Below are 16064 nucleotides of genomic sequence, written 5' to 3'. Positions count from 1 at the left end.
TGTGGTATATGCTATTAAAAACAGAACTGTAGTATGTGATTTCTCTAACCCACCCCTCTTTTTAGTTCAAGTTTTAAAGCCCAACTGCTTTGAGTAATGTAGGTTCTGTAGCATGATGCAATCAGTAAATTGTACATTATATAGGCTAAAAGCTTACAATTATTAACTAGAAATGGATGTGCAGCATCTGTTAAAGTTGGTAGATTCACAAGGTACTATAATGTATTTGTGCTAAGGCAGACAGACTTTTACTATGTTAATACTGCCTCTACTTTCATTCACAGCTGAAAACATTAAAACTTAGGAAAAGGCTGGCAGCAGACTTAGATCAATTAGAGAAAGAAAATGCTAGTAAATTCTGCTACACATGAGAAATAAAATTCCATTCCTGGTATGAGTGCTAAGGTTGTGACTGCAATTGTAGCAATGAGTTTCCAACCTCAATGCATTACAGAACTGGGGGACACTGTAGTGGCCAATCTTCTGTTAGCCTGAGCATGGTTAGTTGGGAATTTTACTCCTAACACCATTTGACCCATACTGTAAAGGTGATAACCTTGCCTAAATCTATCTTCTGTGTCAACAAATTCACACATGGAGTAACTTTAAGATCAGCTCTGCTGGCCTAGGTCTGCTGTAGAAAATGTTAGCATTATTATTGGGAAATCAAAGTTATAAACCTTATCTTTAGTATGTACAGTTATCGATGGCACACCATGGAGTCGATGGACTCAAGAAGGATCTGTACCCACCCTCTTTTGCCAGAGGAAGAATAACTTTTAGGGCATGTCTACAATAAAAAAAAATAAAAATAAAAAAATTACTTGTGTTAGCTAACAGGTTAAAATAGCAGTGAAGGCATGCCAAGTCAGCTTTTAACTCTATTTAGCAGCTCAAGTTCAAATCTATATGGCAGCCTGAGGCTGAAAGTGAGCTTCAAAGCTGAGTTTCCATGTCTTTACTACCCTAAGCTAATCCACGTTAAGAACATTTTTTTCCAGTGTAGACACACCCTTACACAGAGACTTTGAGCCACTCATGCTGGGGAAAGGGTAGGCTATCCAACCAAATTAAAAAACTATGTTGAAACTATTAAAATATATCTATATCTAAATTTGTTTCTAACATGATTTGTCCATCCTGTGTGGATAGGACCAAACAATGTCAGAACCACGTAAAACAACATGTGTTTTAGTCTATGATCACACTGGGTGGCCAAACTGGAACCACATCAGAACTTGATTCCCAGACTCTGACTGTATCTATGCAATACCTTTTCTCTTAAAAATTCCCACTGCTGCATTGCTACCAATGGTACAATAGTGGGAGTGCCAGGATAGATTGGCAGTTGGTGTTTCAATCAGTGCTTTGTCCAACCCTGCTCTGACTGGGAGGGTACATTGGTGCTTTCTCCACTTCTAGCACCACTGGAGCTTATCTGTGGGTGGCAATGGTGGGAAATTTAAAGAAAAATAAATCTAATATAGAAAAGACCAGTTTAAAGGCTAGTGTAGATGGGGCTATTCAGAGTGGGATGCATGTAGGTTCCTGAAGGACCATTTGCTGGATAAACATACAAAAAGACTGTTTCCTAGCACAAATATTTTTGCATTCAATATCTAATAGTTGATAAGCCATATATACTTATATTATTGTATGTTACAAAGTAAAGAACTTTGAAAAACTTCCTGATACTCCCTTGTTACAGTTGGCACAGTCACACCAAAACTCTCCACATTTTACATGTTTATAAACAAAAATTCCCACCCCCTCTTTCATTTGTGTTGTCTCTGAACAATCTGCCCACAAAGGCTTTCAAAGAAAGGAAACGTTTTGCAATGGATTCTGTCTCACTCACCACTCTGCTGAAATATCTGTCCAAAACCTCCACAAAATTATGAATTAGTTCATATACAGCCATCTCATTCTGAAATATAAATTTAAAGCAAGTGAAACATTAAATGAATGGATAGAAGATACGCTACTCGTTCACATTTTATTTCAACATAAGATGCATGCTTCTTTGAAATCAATTAGAAAATAATTAGTGAGTAGCACAAATAAGTATGCAAGCTTAGGCTCTCTTAGTATTACCTGTAGAAATGTACATAGACCATTATTACATATTATATCAAAGCCAAACAACCCTACAGCTGACCTAGAAGAAGGCATTACAGCAATGAGCAGCCACTATCCTCCTTGGCACGTGGCCATGACTATGTTACAAGCTTTTGTATTCATTTTGAAGACCTAGTGCTGCTAAAACAGTATGAACACTAACATACAGTGGGCTCAGGCATTCTCAGCATAACATCATGAAATACCAAAGTGTAGACTCTGACATAAAAAACAATGCTAAATGCTCAAATTTGGTGTATGTTAGCAATGACACCATTGCTAACACTGGTGGAACTGGAAAATGGATACTAAACTTAGCAGTGTAGACAAGACTTCCCAGCAAAAGATCTAAGCAAGCTCTTTCTCCTTGCTATCCCACTCAACAGTAAAGTATAAGTATTTCCGTTACTTCCACTGTGCACAATCACACTGGTCTTCTCTGCACTGGGAAACTTTTGCTAAAATTTACTATTGTTGTTCACACTGATTCAGCTCAACCAGTGGGAGGGCCCGTTTACAAAAAGAACCATCAGCTGCTGATGTTAAGCACTAGGACATATTGGCCTGCATTGAGCCGGGTTAGGTGACATATCATCTGGAGTTCTGTCTACACTAATGCTACCTTGGGAAAAAAATTTAGCAAAATAATCCTTGTGAAGACACACTCATTGTGAGAGTTTACAGGCCTGGCTACCAGAACTTCCTTGAGACCAGAAACCAGGTCTTGAATTGGCCAAAATGGCTCACAAGTGGCAAATGACCCCTGCCTCCAAAAAAAACCCAACCCTCCCCATCAAAAAAACCCTATTGTGGCCAATGCAGTTTTTACTCATGGAGCCAAATCCTGAAATTTTGCTGAGAGTTTTATTCCTTGTGTAAGAATTTAGTACAAAATTGAATAGGTACTTTCAGATCTGGCCATAATCTTATAACTTGTGTTTTTTTTGTTTAAGATGAATTGAAAGAAAAATACCAAGTTACAGGAATTAGGGCCAGACTGGGAAGTATCCTCCTTGGTTTTACTGACTGTGGTTCCAGTTTGGGAAATCAAAGTTATTCAGGCCAGCACTTAAACATGTGCTTAAGTCCCACTGAAAATTAAAGGTAAGCATGTGCTTAAGTGTTGCCCTCAACACAAATGGACTTAAGCACATGCTTTGTTTTCTTGAATCAGAGCCTAAAATAATAGTCACTTTCAATCATAGCACTTCTTTTTCTCACCAAGAACACTACATCTGCCTAGCCTATCAGAATGGCAGCTGCTTGCTTCTCTGGACTCAGTTGTCATGGCCAGTGACATCTAGCACAATGAGCAGTTGGGACAGCACCTTAGACCAGGCACTGGGCTTGGCTGTAATGATGCTGATATCTGTTGAAAAAACCCAACTCCATCCATCAAGTATCAGTTTGCAAGACAGTATTAGTATCACACTCATTAGGAAACTCTATGTGACAGCAGTTCAGACTGCTGTAGTAGTAAGAAGTCCAAAGAGATTATTTCTTTCTTTTCCTCCACACCACTTTATATTTGATAGAAATAAGGGTGCTTTCAGAATGACACCTTGAAATTCTCTAACTGAAACTGCTTAGGGAAAGAAGATGGAAAAAGAGGCTGTAGTGAGGTGTGGCCTCCCTCAGAGGATGATGCGGAGGGAATGTCACAAGCCGCCTGGTAGATGGAGCCAGGAGGACCATGCCTCGCACGTTGGAAGCGGAGAGGAGGGACGGGAAGAGGAAGTATAAAAGGCCAGCCCAGCAGCTCAACTGGGGAGGAGCTGCTGAGGGAAACAGATGTCTTCTCTGCTGCGGGAGCTGGGATGCTGAGGAGAATCAGAGCTTCCCCGACGGTCTGCATGAGCTTCCTGAGACCCCTGCCAATGAAGAACTGCTACTACTACCCATGGTGGTATATCCCAGGGAGATGAAGGATGACCCCTGGATGCATGTACACCTGAGGCGGAGAGTAGGAAGCAGCTCAGGGAAACTAGATTACAGTCTGGTTAAGAGATGGCCTAATACAAGGTCACTGTGTTGCAGGTGGATCCCCGCTGACCCAATGGTAGACCACTCTGCCACTATTAGAGCCCTGAGCTGGGATGTGGTGGAGTTGGGTGGGCCTGTATCCCTCTGCCACCTCCTTAAGCCAGGAGGCCTGTGCTCCTTGGACACCCTTGCTGGAGCCCCTTACACGGTGGTTGGGGTTCCAGCTCTGCCTGACTGCAGGCCAGAGCCCTTACTGTTTACTGCCCCACCCTACTTGAGGGCTAGCTTATAACTGCTCCATTCTGACCACTGGCCAGAGCCCAGACTGTAGACCCTTCCCGCTTGAAGGCCAGGGCCCAGAGTACCGCTAATTCCCTCTAGCAGACCAGAGTGCAGAGGCAGATGTGGAAGGATGGCCATAACCACTTACAGAGGCATATTCAAAGATTAATTTAAATCCACATTAAACATTTTTCACAGATTAAATTTAATCTCTTACCTCTGTTTCATTGATTCCAACCACTATGAAAAGGGCTGCATATTGTCGGTACACTAGCTTAAAATCCTTATATTCAATGAAAGAGCACTGGATAAAAATGCAAATGGTTAAACATTAACTGCCACATTAGATATAATTTGTTACTATACACAACTTGCTTATTAAATATACTGTTGTGCACACATAGGGCCCCATCTCTCATTTACCGAAGTTTCACGAGTGTAACTGGTTCACTTTAATGAAGTCACTCCTAACTTACTTACAGTGGAGTAAAGGAGAGAATCATAGAGTATCAGGGTTGGAAGGGACCTCAGGAGGTCATCTAGTCCAACCCCCTGCTCAAAGCAGGACCAATTCCCAACTAAATCATCCCAGCCAGGGCTTTCTCAAGCCTGACCTTAAAAACCTCTAAGGAAGGAGATTCCACCACCTCCCTAGGTAATCCATTCCAGTACTTCACCACTCTCTGAGTGAAAAAGTTTTTCCTAATATCCAGCCTAACCTCCCCCATTGCAACTTGAGACCATTACTCCTTGTTCTGTCATCAGGTACCACTGAGAGCAGTCTAGATCCATCCTCTTTGAACCCCCTTTCAGGTAGTTGAAAGCAGCTGTAAATCTCCCCTCATTCTTCTCTTCTGCAGACTAAACAATCCCAGTTTCCTCAGCCTTTCCTCATAAGTCATGTGCTCCAGCCCCCTAATCATTTTTGTTACCCTCCGCTGGACCCTTTCCAATCTTCCAAGAAGAATCAGGTCCACAAAGTATGAAGGGTTTCTCAGTCCTCACCCCACAATCTCCTTCCAGAGGTAAAGGAAGTTAAGAAAATATTAAGTTATTAGATAGGGCTTTTCATCTGTGGATCTCAAAGCATTTTATATCAAGGAGAGTTTTATTCACACTTTACAGATGAAAAACCTGAGGCACACAGTGGTAAAATGATTTGCTCAAGATTACACAGCAGATCAGTTGGGCATCCCTCTTCTCTTCCCTTATCTCTCCAAACAAACATTTTAAAGATGACAGGGAGAAAAACATTGTCAGGTAGAAAATTATATCTGTGATATTGATAGATAGATGATATTAGGGCAATGGGTTTCTATTTCTTGCTTTCTATCTTTAGACTTGTGGGGGAAAATAGAAAACAAACATCTATTTCAGAATCTATATTGTTATGGCATGAGTCACCAGATAGTGCTGTTACACACAATGTCACAAGATCCTTTTTCTTCAAATGTGAGCACTGTTAAATCTTTAAAAAAAATGCTGTATTGTTGTTAGTTTTCTGAATATTTTAGGGGAACCGTTGCAAACAGCAGCAGAGTTTGCTCTCAACCTTAATCTCTCTAATTAGAGTATATTATTGAGGCAAAATTCTTTCCTGGGAACTGGGCAATGGTGTCTTTCCTGAGATTCTAGAAAGGGGGTATTGACTGTGTACTGTCTGGTCACTTCTGTTCTAGGACTGGTGTGCAGAGTGTAAAATAAACAAGTTGCAGTAAAAATATACCCACATTCCATGTAATTGATTTATCCCCCAATGAGAAACTGACCTGCAAGAACCTGACATTTGTGCAGTATTGTCAGATCTTGCCATTTTATTGAGTATCGAAATATTTGGTGTTTTTCGTAAAGCCCCAACTCCTGGAGCCATGTAATTACATGAGTATCCCAGCTTTCATTAAAAAAAATTAATATATATGTTTATAATCTTTGTGGCTGCAGACAGAAGTCTGAAAATGTGAAACTCAAATGCTTAAAAACCAGAAGGGAAATAAGTCCCAAAGTCTGTCTTCAAAATCATGAGATTTTAAAAAAATCTTACTATTTTAAAGGGTCTGACTCATGATTTTTTAATCTTTAGGGCTGGCATTACTGCATCCACTACTGCTTGGCAGAGCTGTGATAATTTCCATCTATTATATAAAGGTCAATGTGCTAGGTCTGGTGAAAATATCTAGGCAAGGGAGAAAAATATATTCCTCTTCTCCTTTGCCCTGGAATTTTCAGCCTCCCTAGGAAGAGGTGGAATCCTCTGTAAGAAAACCAGGTTTCTAACCTGAAAAACACTTGTCTATGCAGTATACAACAAACACTTACTTTTAGTCTCAGCATAGATACAAATAGAATAATGACATACAATGGATATGTACAGCTCTTCTGTTGTTAATTATTTACATAACTTTTTTTTGTCAGAAGAGAAGTTAGACAATTCCTAACACAGGAGAAATAAATAACTCTCTGTCACTGTCTTAGAACTAATACACATGCCATCTTGTTCACTTTGGCACCAGCTGGTTGTCACTTATTTTCAATATTGTATATTATACCTAAAAACATGTGAGATGTTGCTTCTGGGCAATAGAACATCAGTGGGAAACGAAAATTCACAAACCCCAAATAGCCATATTCTGTCATCTTATGCACATTGAATAGTACTGTTCTATGCAATTAGTCCCATTAAAATCAACAATAACATTCTCCCAGACCATCAGGAATAACTTTGCTCCTTCAACTCACCTTCCCTTAAAAGTTGAGGAAAGAGAAGAGCACTCAACACACTTGATCAAATAGGGAAGTGAACTGGGAGTGTAGCTGAGTTCCAGTCTCTGACAAGGCATTGCCCGCAGCCCATTCCCAGTTTAACCAGGGATGCTAGTAGGTCAAAGAACTTCTGCTGGTCTCATTTACTGCAATATCATATGATGAGAGACATGCACTGTGAGGTAACCAGGGCTAAATGAGTGAAATCTGAGCTCTACTGAAGTCAATGGCAAAACTTCCATTGCTTTAATAGGGCCAGGATTCCATCCAGGCTATTTAGTGCTTTACACATCAGAACCAACACCTTGACTTGCACCCAAAAACAATAGAGAGCCAGTGCAGGCTGCAGAGAACATGTGCAAGGATCTCCTTGAGAGAAGCACCGCTGAGCTGAGCTGAGCAGGCAGGCAGATTCTACATTAGTTGAAGTCTCTGAATGTTCTTCACATGCTGTAGAATATAAAATGTATAGGAATAATCCAGAGCTAACAAAGGTACAAGTACCTGTGTCATTATCATGTATTGATACATGGTTAGGAATACTGGCTCATACATGAGTTGATGAGCCCTCTAAACTTCATTTCAAGTATCATATCTTTGTACAGCATGTCTAGAATTTGCCAATATATATGTAAAAAGAGGGACTTTCGTATCGGGTAAAATGGAAGATATTAAAAAAAAATCCTCAAAAGTCATTCAAGTTCTATAAGAAAACAATTGTGTTTTTACTCATCAACTTTGGAGTTGGATAACTTGGAAACCATGTATCAAATCAGGACAGAATTCCTTAATAGTAATTCATCTAGAATATGGCACAAAGCCACACCATTATTTTAGCCATCTGACCTTGAGGAAGGCCGCATGGACAAAATATCGGCAATTTCAGGAATACAGAGCAATGTTAGCATTAAAGAGAAGTGCAAGTTTTGTTTCTATTAGTTAGCAACAGCACTCATCAATTTCTATAGCATATTTGGGGAAAAAAATGGATTTTCTTGAGAGAACCTGATTCTTCCACTACATTTATAATAAATCAACTATAGAGAAAAAGAGAATAGATTTACATATGAACTTTCATGTCAAGAAATACCCTGGCAGCAAAACCTAACACAAAACATTCTAATATTTCTTGAATGTAGTTCACTGTGTAATATTCTTTTCTTGGTTCTATTTCAGATAAAACGGCTAGATTAGAAGAAAAAAAAAAACATACTTGCTCTCTTGAACGGGAAAGGCAATTTTTGATTACTTCAGCTTCCAGCATTGTCCGCTTATGAATTTCCACATGTTCATAATACCTGGAGAGTCTTGTTTGACCTTGTTTGTTCACCATGAGAAAAAACTTTATCATTTTTCTGTTCGGCTCAGAAATAGTCTGTTTGTTACAGGAAGCGGGTAAGCGGGAACTGTATTTCTGAAGAAAACAACAAAAAAAGATACATGCAAGTTATGAAGCACTTTTGAAGAAGCATGTAGTTGGTGTTGAATTTTGTATTCACTGTGTCTGATGTCAGTGTACAACTGATGTAAGCAAGAAGAAAATCAAGCCCGTTGTCTTTCCTAATACTGTTGGTGTTTTTAATTTGAACTCACTCTTGTATGAAAGTGCTGACCAAGTAGAAGCCCAACAAGATTCTTCTTCTGTGCATCAACACCAAAGATAGTCACCTAGATATTTTCAGATTCTTACTGTAAGGGCAAGTATCATTTTACTAGTAAAGATGAGACTTCTAATGAGATAACATAACTTAGTGTGAGAATTAGTATGTTAATATCTGTATTAAACCTGTGAGCATTGTGTAGAATTAGTCTGGTGTAGAATTAGTCTGAGTTTAGTATTCATACAGTTAACTGATATGCTGTGCCTTCTCTCCAACCAAATTTCCTTGTAAACGCTTAGTAAACATTACTTACTTCAGGGTATTCTCTCTTAAAAGCATTAACCATATACATAGGGCTATCCTTTTTGTTCACAACACACTGGCAGAAAGCCGCATATGAATGTTAAAGGATTTTAATTCCACTAGAAACTGTAAATGTAGGGCAGCATTTTCCTCCCCAGTGTTTATAATGGGTTTCAAGGGTTGAATTCTGGCTAGTAATTGTGCCTATGTGTTTGCAGGAACAACCTTGGGTCACAGGAAAGGACAGAACAGATTGTTCTCCTGATCCTGGACTTCTCCAAACCTACAAAAATGTTACTCTATGATTGTAGATATTGAGTAGGGGGGCCTAGGTGACAGGGGTGTAGCCATCTTTCACCTCATTGGCCTTGTCATCTGGTAGTGCAGTGCAGTGCAATGTTTGCAGTGCTTCCCAAACGTTTTACCAGAACAACCTACCAACTGCATTTTCTCTGTTTTTATGATTTGCCATTACATATATGGACCAGTCTGCCCCGACTATCACAACCCTAATCCTGCCCTGGCCCTGGTGGGGGTGGTTGGAGAGCAAGTCTGCCCTGCACTTACCCCACAGTGAGGGCTCCTGTCCTGCATGGCTGGGCCCCGCTCCCTGCTCTAAGCACTGTGACCTGGTGCATGGGGTTGAAGTCCCATTCAGGTCAGGTCTGGCCACCCCTCCATCATGACAGAGGGGCAGCTGAACCAAATCTAAGTAAGTGGCATCGAGACATTGTGCTGAGCCCCTGTACGCCAGTTCACAATGCTGGAACGAGGAGCTAGGCCCAGACCTGTGGGACAGCAGCCACCACTGCAGGGTAACCTTGCTTTAACCACCCTACTCCATCCTCTTTGCTCTCCCCTGCAAGGGCCTCAATTCTGCAATGGGCCAGAAGGAGTGGATCTTTGCAAAGGACAGGGCCCAGAGATAGATTAATCTGGTCCTGGCCATTGCAATTCATCTAGAACCTTCCCAAATTGTATCTTTTAAAGTCTGCACACATGAAGATTACTCTTGTGGATTAATCCGCAGGGATGTTTGTGCAGTTGGCCAGAACATGTTCACATATTTACCTTACTTTTTAGTTTCAATATACATCTGTTTAAGTGGAAGTTTAGTGCTAGAAATTGGCCCCGTATACACAGTGCAAATGTCTAAAGCATATTCTGCTCTCATTCCGCCAGCACAACTTCAATATTTTCATGCAAATGTGAGTGCAAAATATACAACAGAGACCCATTTTAGCAATAATAGTTAATTTCACATTAGGAGTTCTGTGAACTGCAGTGGACAATTTTCCCTTGGAAACATGGCTACTTGCACATTTTTCTGCTAGCATCCTAACCAATATGGGTAGTTTGAATCAGCAATTCACATAGTCGGTATCCTACCAATATATAAGATTAATGCAGTGTATGCTGGCTCAGACACAAAGTAGGCCTGCTCACTCTTTCTTAACTTGGTGACCTAATATCTAGCACTTTCAGTGGAACTATTGTTAATGAGGGGTGACCAAAGCACAGAATATGATAACGTGATATATGACTGTGCGTTCTTTAATACAGTGTCAGCCTCCTGAGACTAGGGGTCCTAGTACACAATTGTCCATCTTGATTTGAGCATTAGGACCTACTGAGACCTGTATTTTCCAGTCTGTATCAATGTACTAAAGATAAAGGCAGTATCTTTAGATAATATAAAGTGGCTCCCAGGATACATTCACAGTGGAGCTGGAAGTTGCCTTCCAGCCTAGGTACACAGACTTGCATTAGCTCCACTTGAGCTAGCATGCTAAAAATAGCAGGGCTAGCTACTAGAGTCCAAGTCTGTCCAGTAGCTGAGTCTGCGCTCAGGTGATTAGCCCGAGCCACTTCTCTTTCAGCAACATCCATGCTATTTTTAGCATGCTAGCTCTACTTGAGCTAGCATGAATCTGTCTTCATGGGCTGGGAGGCACACCCCAGCTGTAGTATAGATACACCGTTAGGCTCCTGAAGAGATGTCTGTGGATCTTAGATGGCCAAAGTTTGGTTTAACAAACTTGGGTTAAATAAATGTTAACAAAAAATGCCACTGAAATGCAGTTTGGAGCATAGTATATATTCTACACATAATACCTAATGAAAAATTCTAATAAAAGAGGGTTGAATATATATGCAAAAGCTGCCTTATAAACTGCCATCTTATATATTTCAAAGAAAATACAAAAAGCTTTTCCAAGTTGCAGACTGATAGCCTGCAAAATATAATTTTAAAAAATGAATGGCTTTTAAGTTAGAACTTTTTTTTTTAAATACCAGAAACCAGCCGCAGTAATGTTTTCCATCTGTCTTTCTCTAGCTGTTTGGACTTACTGGCCTATATGCTCCTGTGGTTTGTGTGTTAAAAGTGTAGCAACTTGCTGCAAAAGCAGTCTCGAAATTCTAACCAACAAGTCATGCTGCCTACCTGGTGCTTTACTAAGCTGTAACATCAAAAAATGGTTCCATAAGAACAGCAAATTTCAGCAAGGAGGTGTGGCCTAAGGAAATGTGAGAGAAGCCTGGGCAAAACCCCAATACAATATATATTATCCTGGAAAAACAATGTACATTAATACAGAAAGTTGAAAGGGAAGCAATTCAGAAAACAGAATAAATCAGGACAACTCTAAGCAGCATTAACATGCTGTCAGCAAACATCCACACAATACAACCTTCTCAATAGATACCGTATATACTCGTTCATTAGCCCGTTCATTTACAAGCTGACCCCCCAAGATGGATACGTAAAAATAGCAAAAACTGTATGACCCTTTCATAAGCTGACCCTATATTTCAGGGGTTGGCAAACTTTGGCTCCCGGCCCATCAGGGTAAGCCGCTAGTGGGCCTGGACATTTTGTTTACCTGCAGAGTTCACAGGCACAGAGCCCCTCAGCTCGCAGTTGCTGCAGTATGCCATTCTCAGCCAATGGGCGCTGCAGGATGCAGCATAGCCTGAGGGACGTGCTGGCCACCCATTTCCACAGCTCCCATTAGCTGGGAACGGCGAACCATAGCCACTGGGAGCTCAGGAGCTCCCTGCCTGCGAACACTCCAGGTAAACAAAACAACAATGTATCAGATATTCAATTCAATAATTCCATAGAGTTTAAAATCATCAAATTTTGGTGTAGACCCATTGATAAGCTGACCTCCGCTCTTTGATGCTTCACTTTTTTACCAAAAAAATTTGGCTTATGAACATTTATATACAGTATTTCAGCAGACTTTGACCATTTGCAAATGCTGAAGATGAGCAGGTGCTATCTCAGACTGCAAAGAACTTGGGAACAATTAGCTGAACACGTCCATTCATTTTAGCTACTCCTGCAGATGCTGCCATATGTGTAACAGTGCAGGGCTCTCCGTTTTCTCGAATATTTCATCCCCATCTTTTGCATCTCTTCAGTAGGTGTTTCTGGCAATAAACATTTTTTTCTTCACGACTAGGTAGCATTTTATGTATTAACCTATACAGCTATTTTTGTAGTATATTTTTGTGAATCTCAGCCCTTTCTGAACCTTTTTACTACAGAGGGGAGCATAAAGCCCACAGAAATTAAACATGGAACTAGGTTCTTAGATTGAGTTCTCTAGAGCAAAGACCGTCTATCTTGCTTGCACAATGGGGCCTTGATTGGGTTCTTTAGGTGCTCTGCTAGAAATAATAATAATCTTGTTCATGCTGCTACTAATGCAAGATTGTTCCCAGTAGTATACAGTTTTTCTTTTTGTCCAGTCCTGTTTTAAGTGCCAGTACTCGCAGCCTTACTTTCATTTGAACACTATTCCACAGTCTAATAGAACTAATAATACACATCGTATATCAAATAAAATTAAGTTGATTGTTACCACCAGCTTTTTGATCACATATTTTAAAAACAGGCTTCTTGATTAAACATTTGCTTGCCAAATTCGAGCCAAGCGGGGAGTATCAACACATATAGGTTCCAGACCTCTGAAAGAGATAGCACAGAATTTCAGCCTGTGCCTCCCACTCCTATAAAGGACCACGTAGTGAGCTGGAGTGGCCTCCCACTGAGCTGGAGTGGGGAGGAGTCACTCTGTGATCCCTAGTAGGTGAAGCCAGGCCAGACTTGCCCCTCCCGCCAGAAGCCAATGGGTGGGACAGGAAGTATAAAAGGCAGAGTCTCTAACCTCTAACTCAGTTCAGTCTGAGCCAGGGAAAGGAGCAGATGTCTACAGGCTGCTGCAGCTCCCTGGAGATGAACCTGTGTTGCACCACACCCTGCCCCTGGAAGAGACTGACCCAAGTGAAGAACTGCCAAGTCTACTGCTTGCTGCATGTCCCAAGGAGATGGAGGATATCTGTAGAGTGCAGGTACCCAGCAAGGGGATTGTAGGAAGCAGCCCAGGGAAACTAGATTTTTTTAGTCTGGTTGGGTTGTTGCCTGAATCTATGTCAGTGTGTTTTGGCTGGCTCCCTGCCGACCCACTGGTGGAACACTCTGCTGCTGTTAGGGCCCTTGGCATGGCAGCCTCCCCACCTTAGGCCAACAAGTCTGTGCCTCTTGCCTGCCCTGCCTGAGGGCCTGAGCTTTAAAACTGTTTGTTGGTCCTGCCCTGCCTAAGAACCTAATCCCTGATGGTGGTGGTGCTCCAGAGGGTAATGAGGCAAAGTGGTCTCCCAGTGAGCTAGAGGGGGAGGGACCATCACTAGCTCACTACAGGCCACTTACATCTGACCTCTATGTTGCCTGCACCAGGAGGGAGAAACCCTACCCTAGATGGCTAAGGGGTTTTACAGGTCCTGTTTGCCATTGTAGAGGCATGCTCTTTAGCCAGACAATATCTTCCACAGTGTGTAACTGAAATGATGATTGAGCCACACCTACAACACTGTTGCTGTGTGTCTTATTTTTCAGATTACACCAGAAATTCCCTGGAATACAGTATTTGAAGCTACCCACAGATACATCAGTTATTCTGATGAGGCCTCAGCAGGAACCTCTGTCAGTCGTAGAGACAATACTGATTACAAGTTTAGGTACTGGTTCTGCAACCATTACTCACTCTGGGTAGTGTTCACTCATGAATAATCCCATTTACATCTATGACTACATGCATAGTGCTACTCAGTGTGAGTAATGATTGCAAAACTGGGTCATGATTTCAGTATTTTGATATTGTCTGAGACCATGTGACAATCACCATTCTTACCCTTGTTAATCCAAAATAAAAATGGAAAATGGCTATAGTCCACTGAAAAGAACAATGTTATTGGTACTGTGAATCTACCAATATATATAGTACTTTATATGGTTCCTATCATCATAGTATCTAGCTACCCCTCAAACATTAATTAGTTCATCACATCCCTGTGTAAAGTATTAACTCTCTTTTATAGGCCGGGAGCTGAATCCAGACAGATTAAGTAATTTGCCCAAAATCACAGGATTCTGTAGTAAAGTTTGGAATTGAAGCCTACTTCCCAGCCCACTGCATTGACCACAAGGCTGTGTGTGAACTTTTACATATAATGCAAGCAATATTCTGCATGTGAAATAATGACAGGCCGAAAAGGGAGATTAGAATTTTTTATGATGCTTAAATTGTTCTCAGTGAAGGAATGGGTGGTTTTGGCACTGATGGATGGGTGTATCTTTATGTCCTTGGTCTTCTCACTTACTGTTACGAAAGAGAGTCTCTATCTAGGCAGTTTAGCACAGTTTATTTAGCACATAAAGAGATCAGTCACAATAATAGCTAAAACATATTAAATAAATTTAAAGCAAACAGTATTAAACATGTGTACACCACATATGCAATAACTCTGAGGATATAGACTTTACCTATGATATATGTAACCTAATTATTTCGTGATAGCAAAACCAATTATAAGTATTAAGGTCACCCAAATCTCAGAAAGGTAATTTCATTATCCTCAGTGTAGTCTGAGTAATTGCTTAGACACTGCAGTTTAGGTTTCAATATGAAATTATCTTCACTAGTTAGTTTGGGGGATGATATCATAAAATCTGGAGCGAGAAGTCATCCCCTAAGAAGTGAAGATTAATGACCTATTTACAGCCAAGTAAATATATATGCAATATTTATAACCTCAGAAGTATGCATTTGCCAATCACGAGGTTGATATACAAAGTAATAAAATAAATAGCTGAAGGAGTTGAAAGGATTTAAAAATATTTATTTCAATGTTGCCCATCATCAGACAAAACATTTTAATTATTATAAGATGCATTAAGGGCATTTCTAATCTTTAAAATAGCACCATGTGACCTAAATATTTTTTTAAATAGATACTGAAAAAAATGTTTTGGATCATATTGTTTACTCCTTACCAATTTTCTAATGTAGAATCATACTGATAGAATAAAAGTTAATCATAGCTTTAGTAAAAATACAACCTTAGAAGATTTTGAACTATTCTTTTTAAATTCTGAAGCAGACTATACACTTCACTACATGGTAATTGACTAACATCTGTAGGAATGTACAAGTACACCTCTATCCCTATATAAGGCTGTCTTTGGGAGCCAAAAAATCTTACCGTATTATAGGTGAAACTGCGTTATATTGAACTTGCTTTGATTTGCTGGAGTGCGCAGCTCTGCCCCCTATACCCCCCCCCCCCCCGAGCGCTGCTTTACCGTGTTATATCCGAATTCATGTTATATCAGGTCGTGTTATATCGGGGTAGAGGTGTATTATTTTGGTTACCAAAGAGCTCAACTTTTTCTACCAGGCTCAAAGCTGGTATCCAAAATGATGCCCACAAGCTTTGCACATGTAGATTGTGTGTGCAGAAGTATCTGTATGTGCATATTAACTAGAGTTAACACTCTACCTGATTTACATGTACAAATGCAGGGCTTTGTAGAGAAAACGTACAAGCATACTTTAGGAATCTAGTTTTAAAATTTATGCCAAAGTTGAGTATCAATACCAAGTAGTTTAATTTAAAAATGCTTCTTTAAACAAAACTGACAAGTTCCCTCATGAAAACTAAAAACCA

At 40.3% G+C, this 16064-nt stretch overlaps 1 protein-coding gene across 8 annotated transcripts in view; it reads right to left on the bottom strand.

The window, feature by feature from the left end:
* AP4S1 (adaptor related protein complex 4 subunit sigma 1) overlaps positions 1–16064 on the bottom strand; it is a 29701-nt gene that overhangs the window by 8664 nt on the left and 4973 nt on the right. For 5 of the 8 annotated variants that reach the window (XM_075065503.1, XM_032773282.2, XM_032773288.2 and 2 more), the window contains 3 exons: positions 8357–8557; positions 4601–4687; positions 1859–1927 (listed from right to left, as the gene is read on the bottom strand). In XM_075065503.1, the coding sequence (XP_074921604.1) occupies positions 1859–1927; positions 4601–4687; positions 8357–8557 (357 nt within the window). Of the gene's footprint in view, positions 1–171; positions 791–1858; positions 1928–4600; positions 4688–8356; positions 8558–12919; positions 13023–16064 lie in introns of those variants that run through there. The other 3 variants (XM_075065504.1, XM_075065505.1, XM_032773295.2) reach the window with 3 other exon arrangements.

This window comes from Chelonoidis abingdonii, chromosome 4 (assembly GCF_003597395.2).
Source record: "Chelonoidis abingdonii isolate Lonesome George chromosome 4, CheloAbing_2.0, whole genome shotgun sequence".
Lineage (NCBI taxonomy): Eukaryota > Metazoa > Chordata > Testudines > Testudinidae > Chelonoidis > Chelonoidis abingdonii.
Note: the sequence above shows the minus strand (reverse complement) of the source record. Positions and strands in the feature narration are given on the sequence as shown.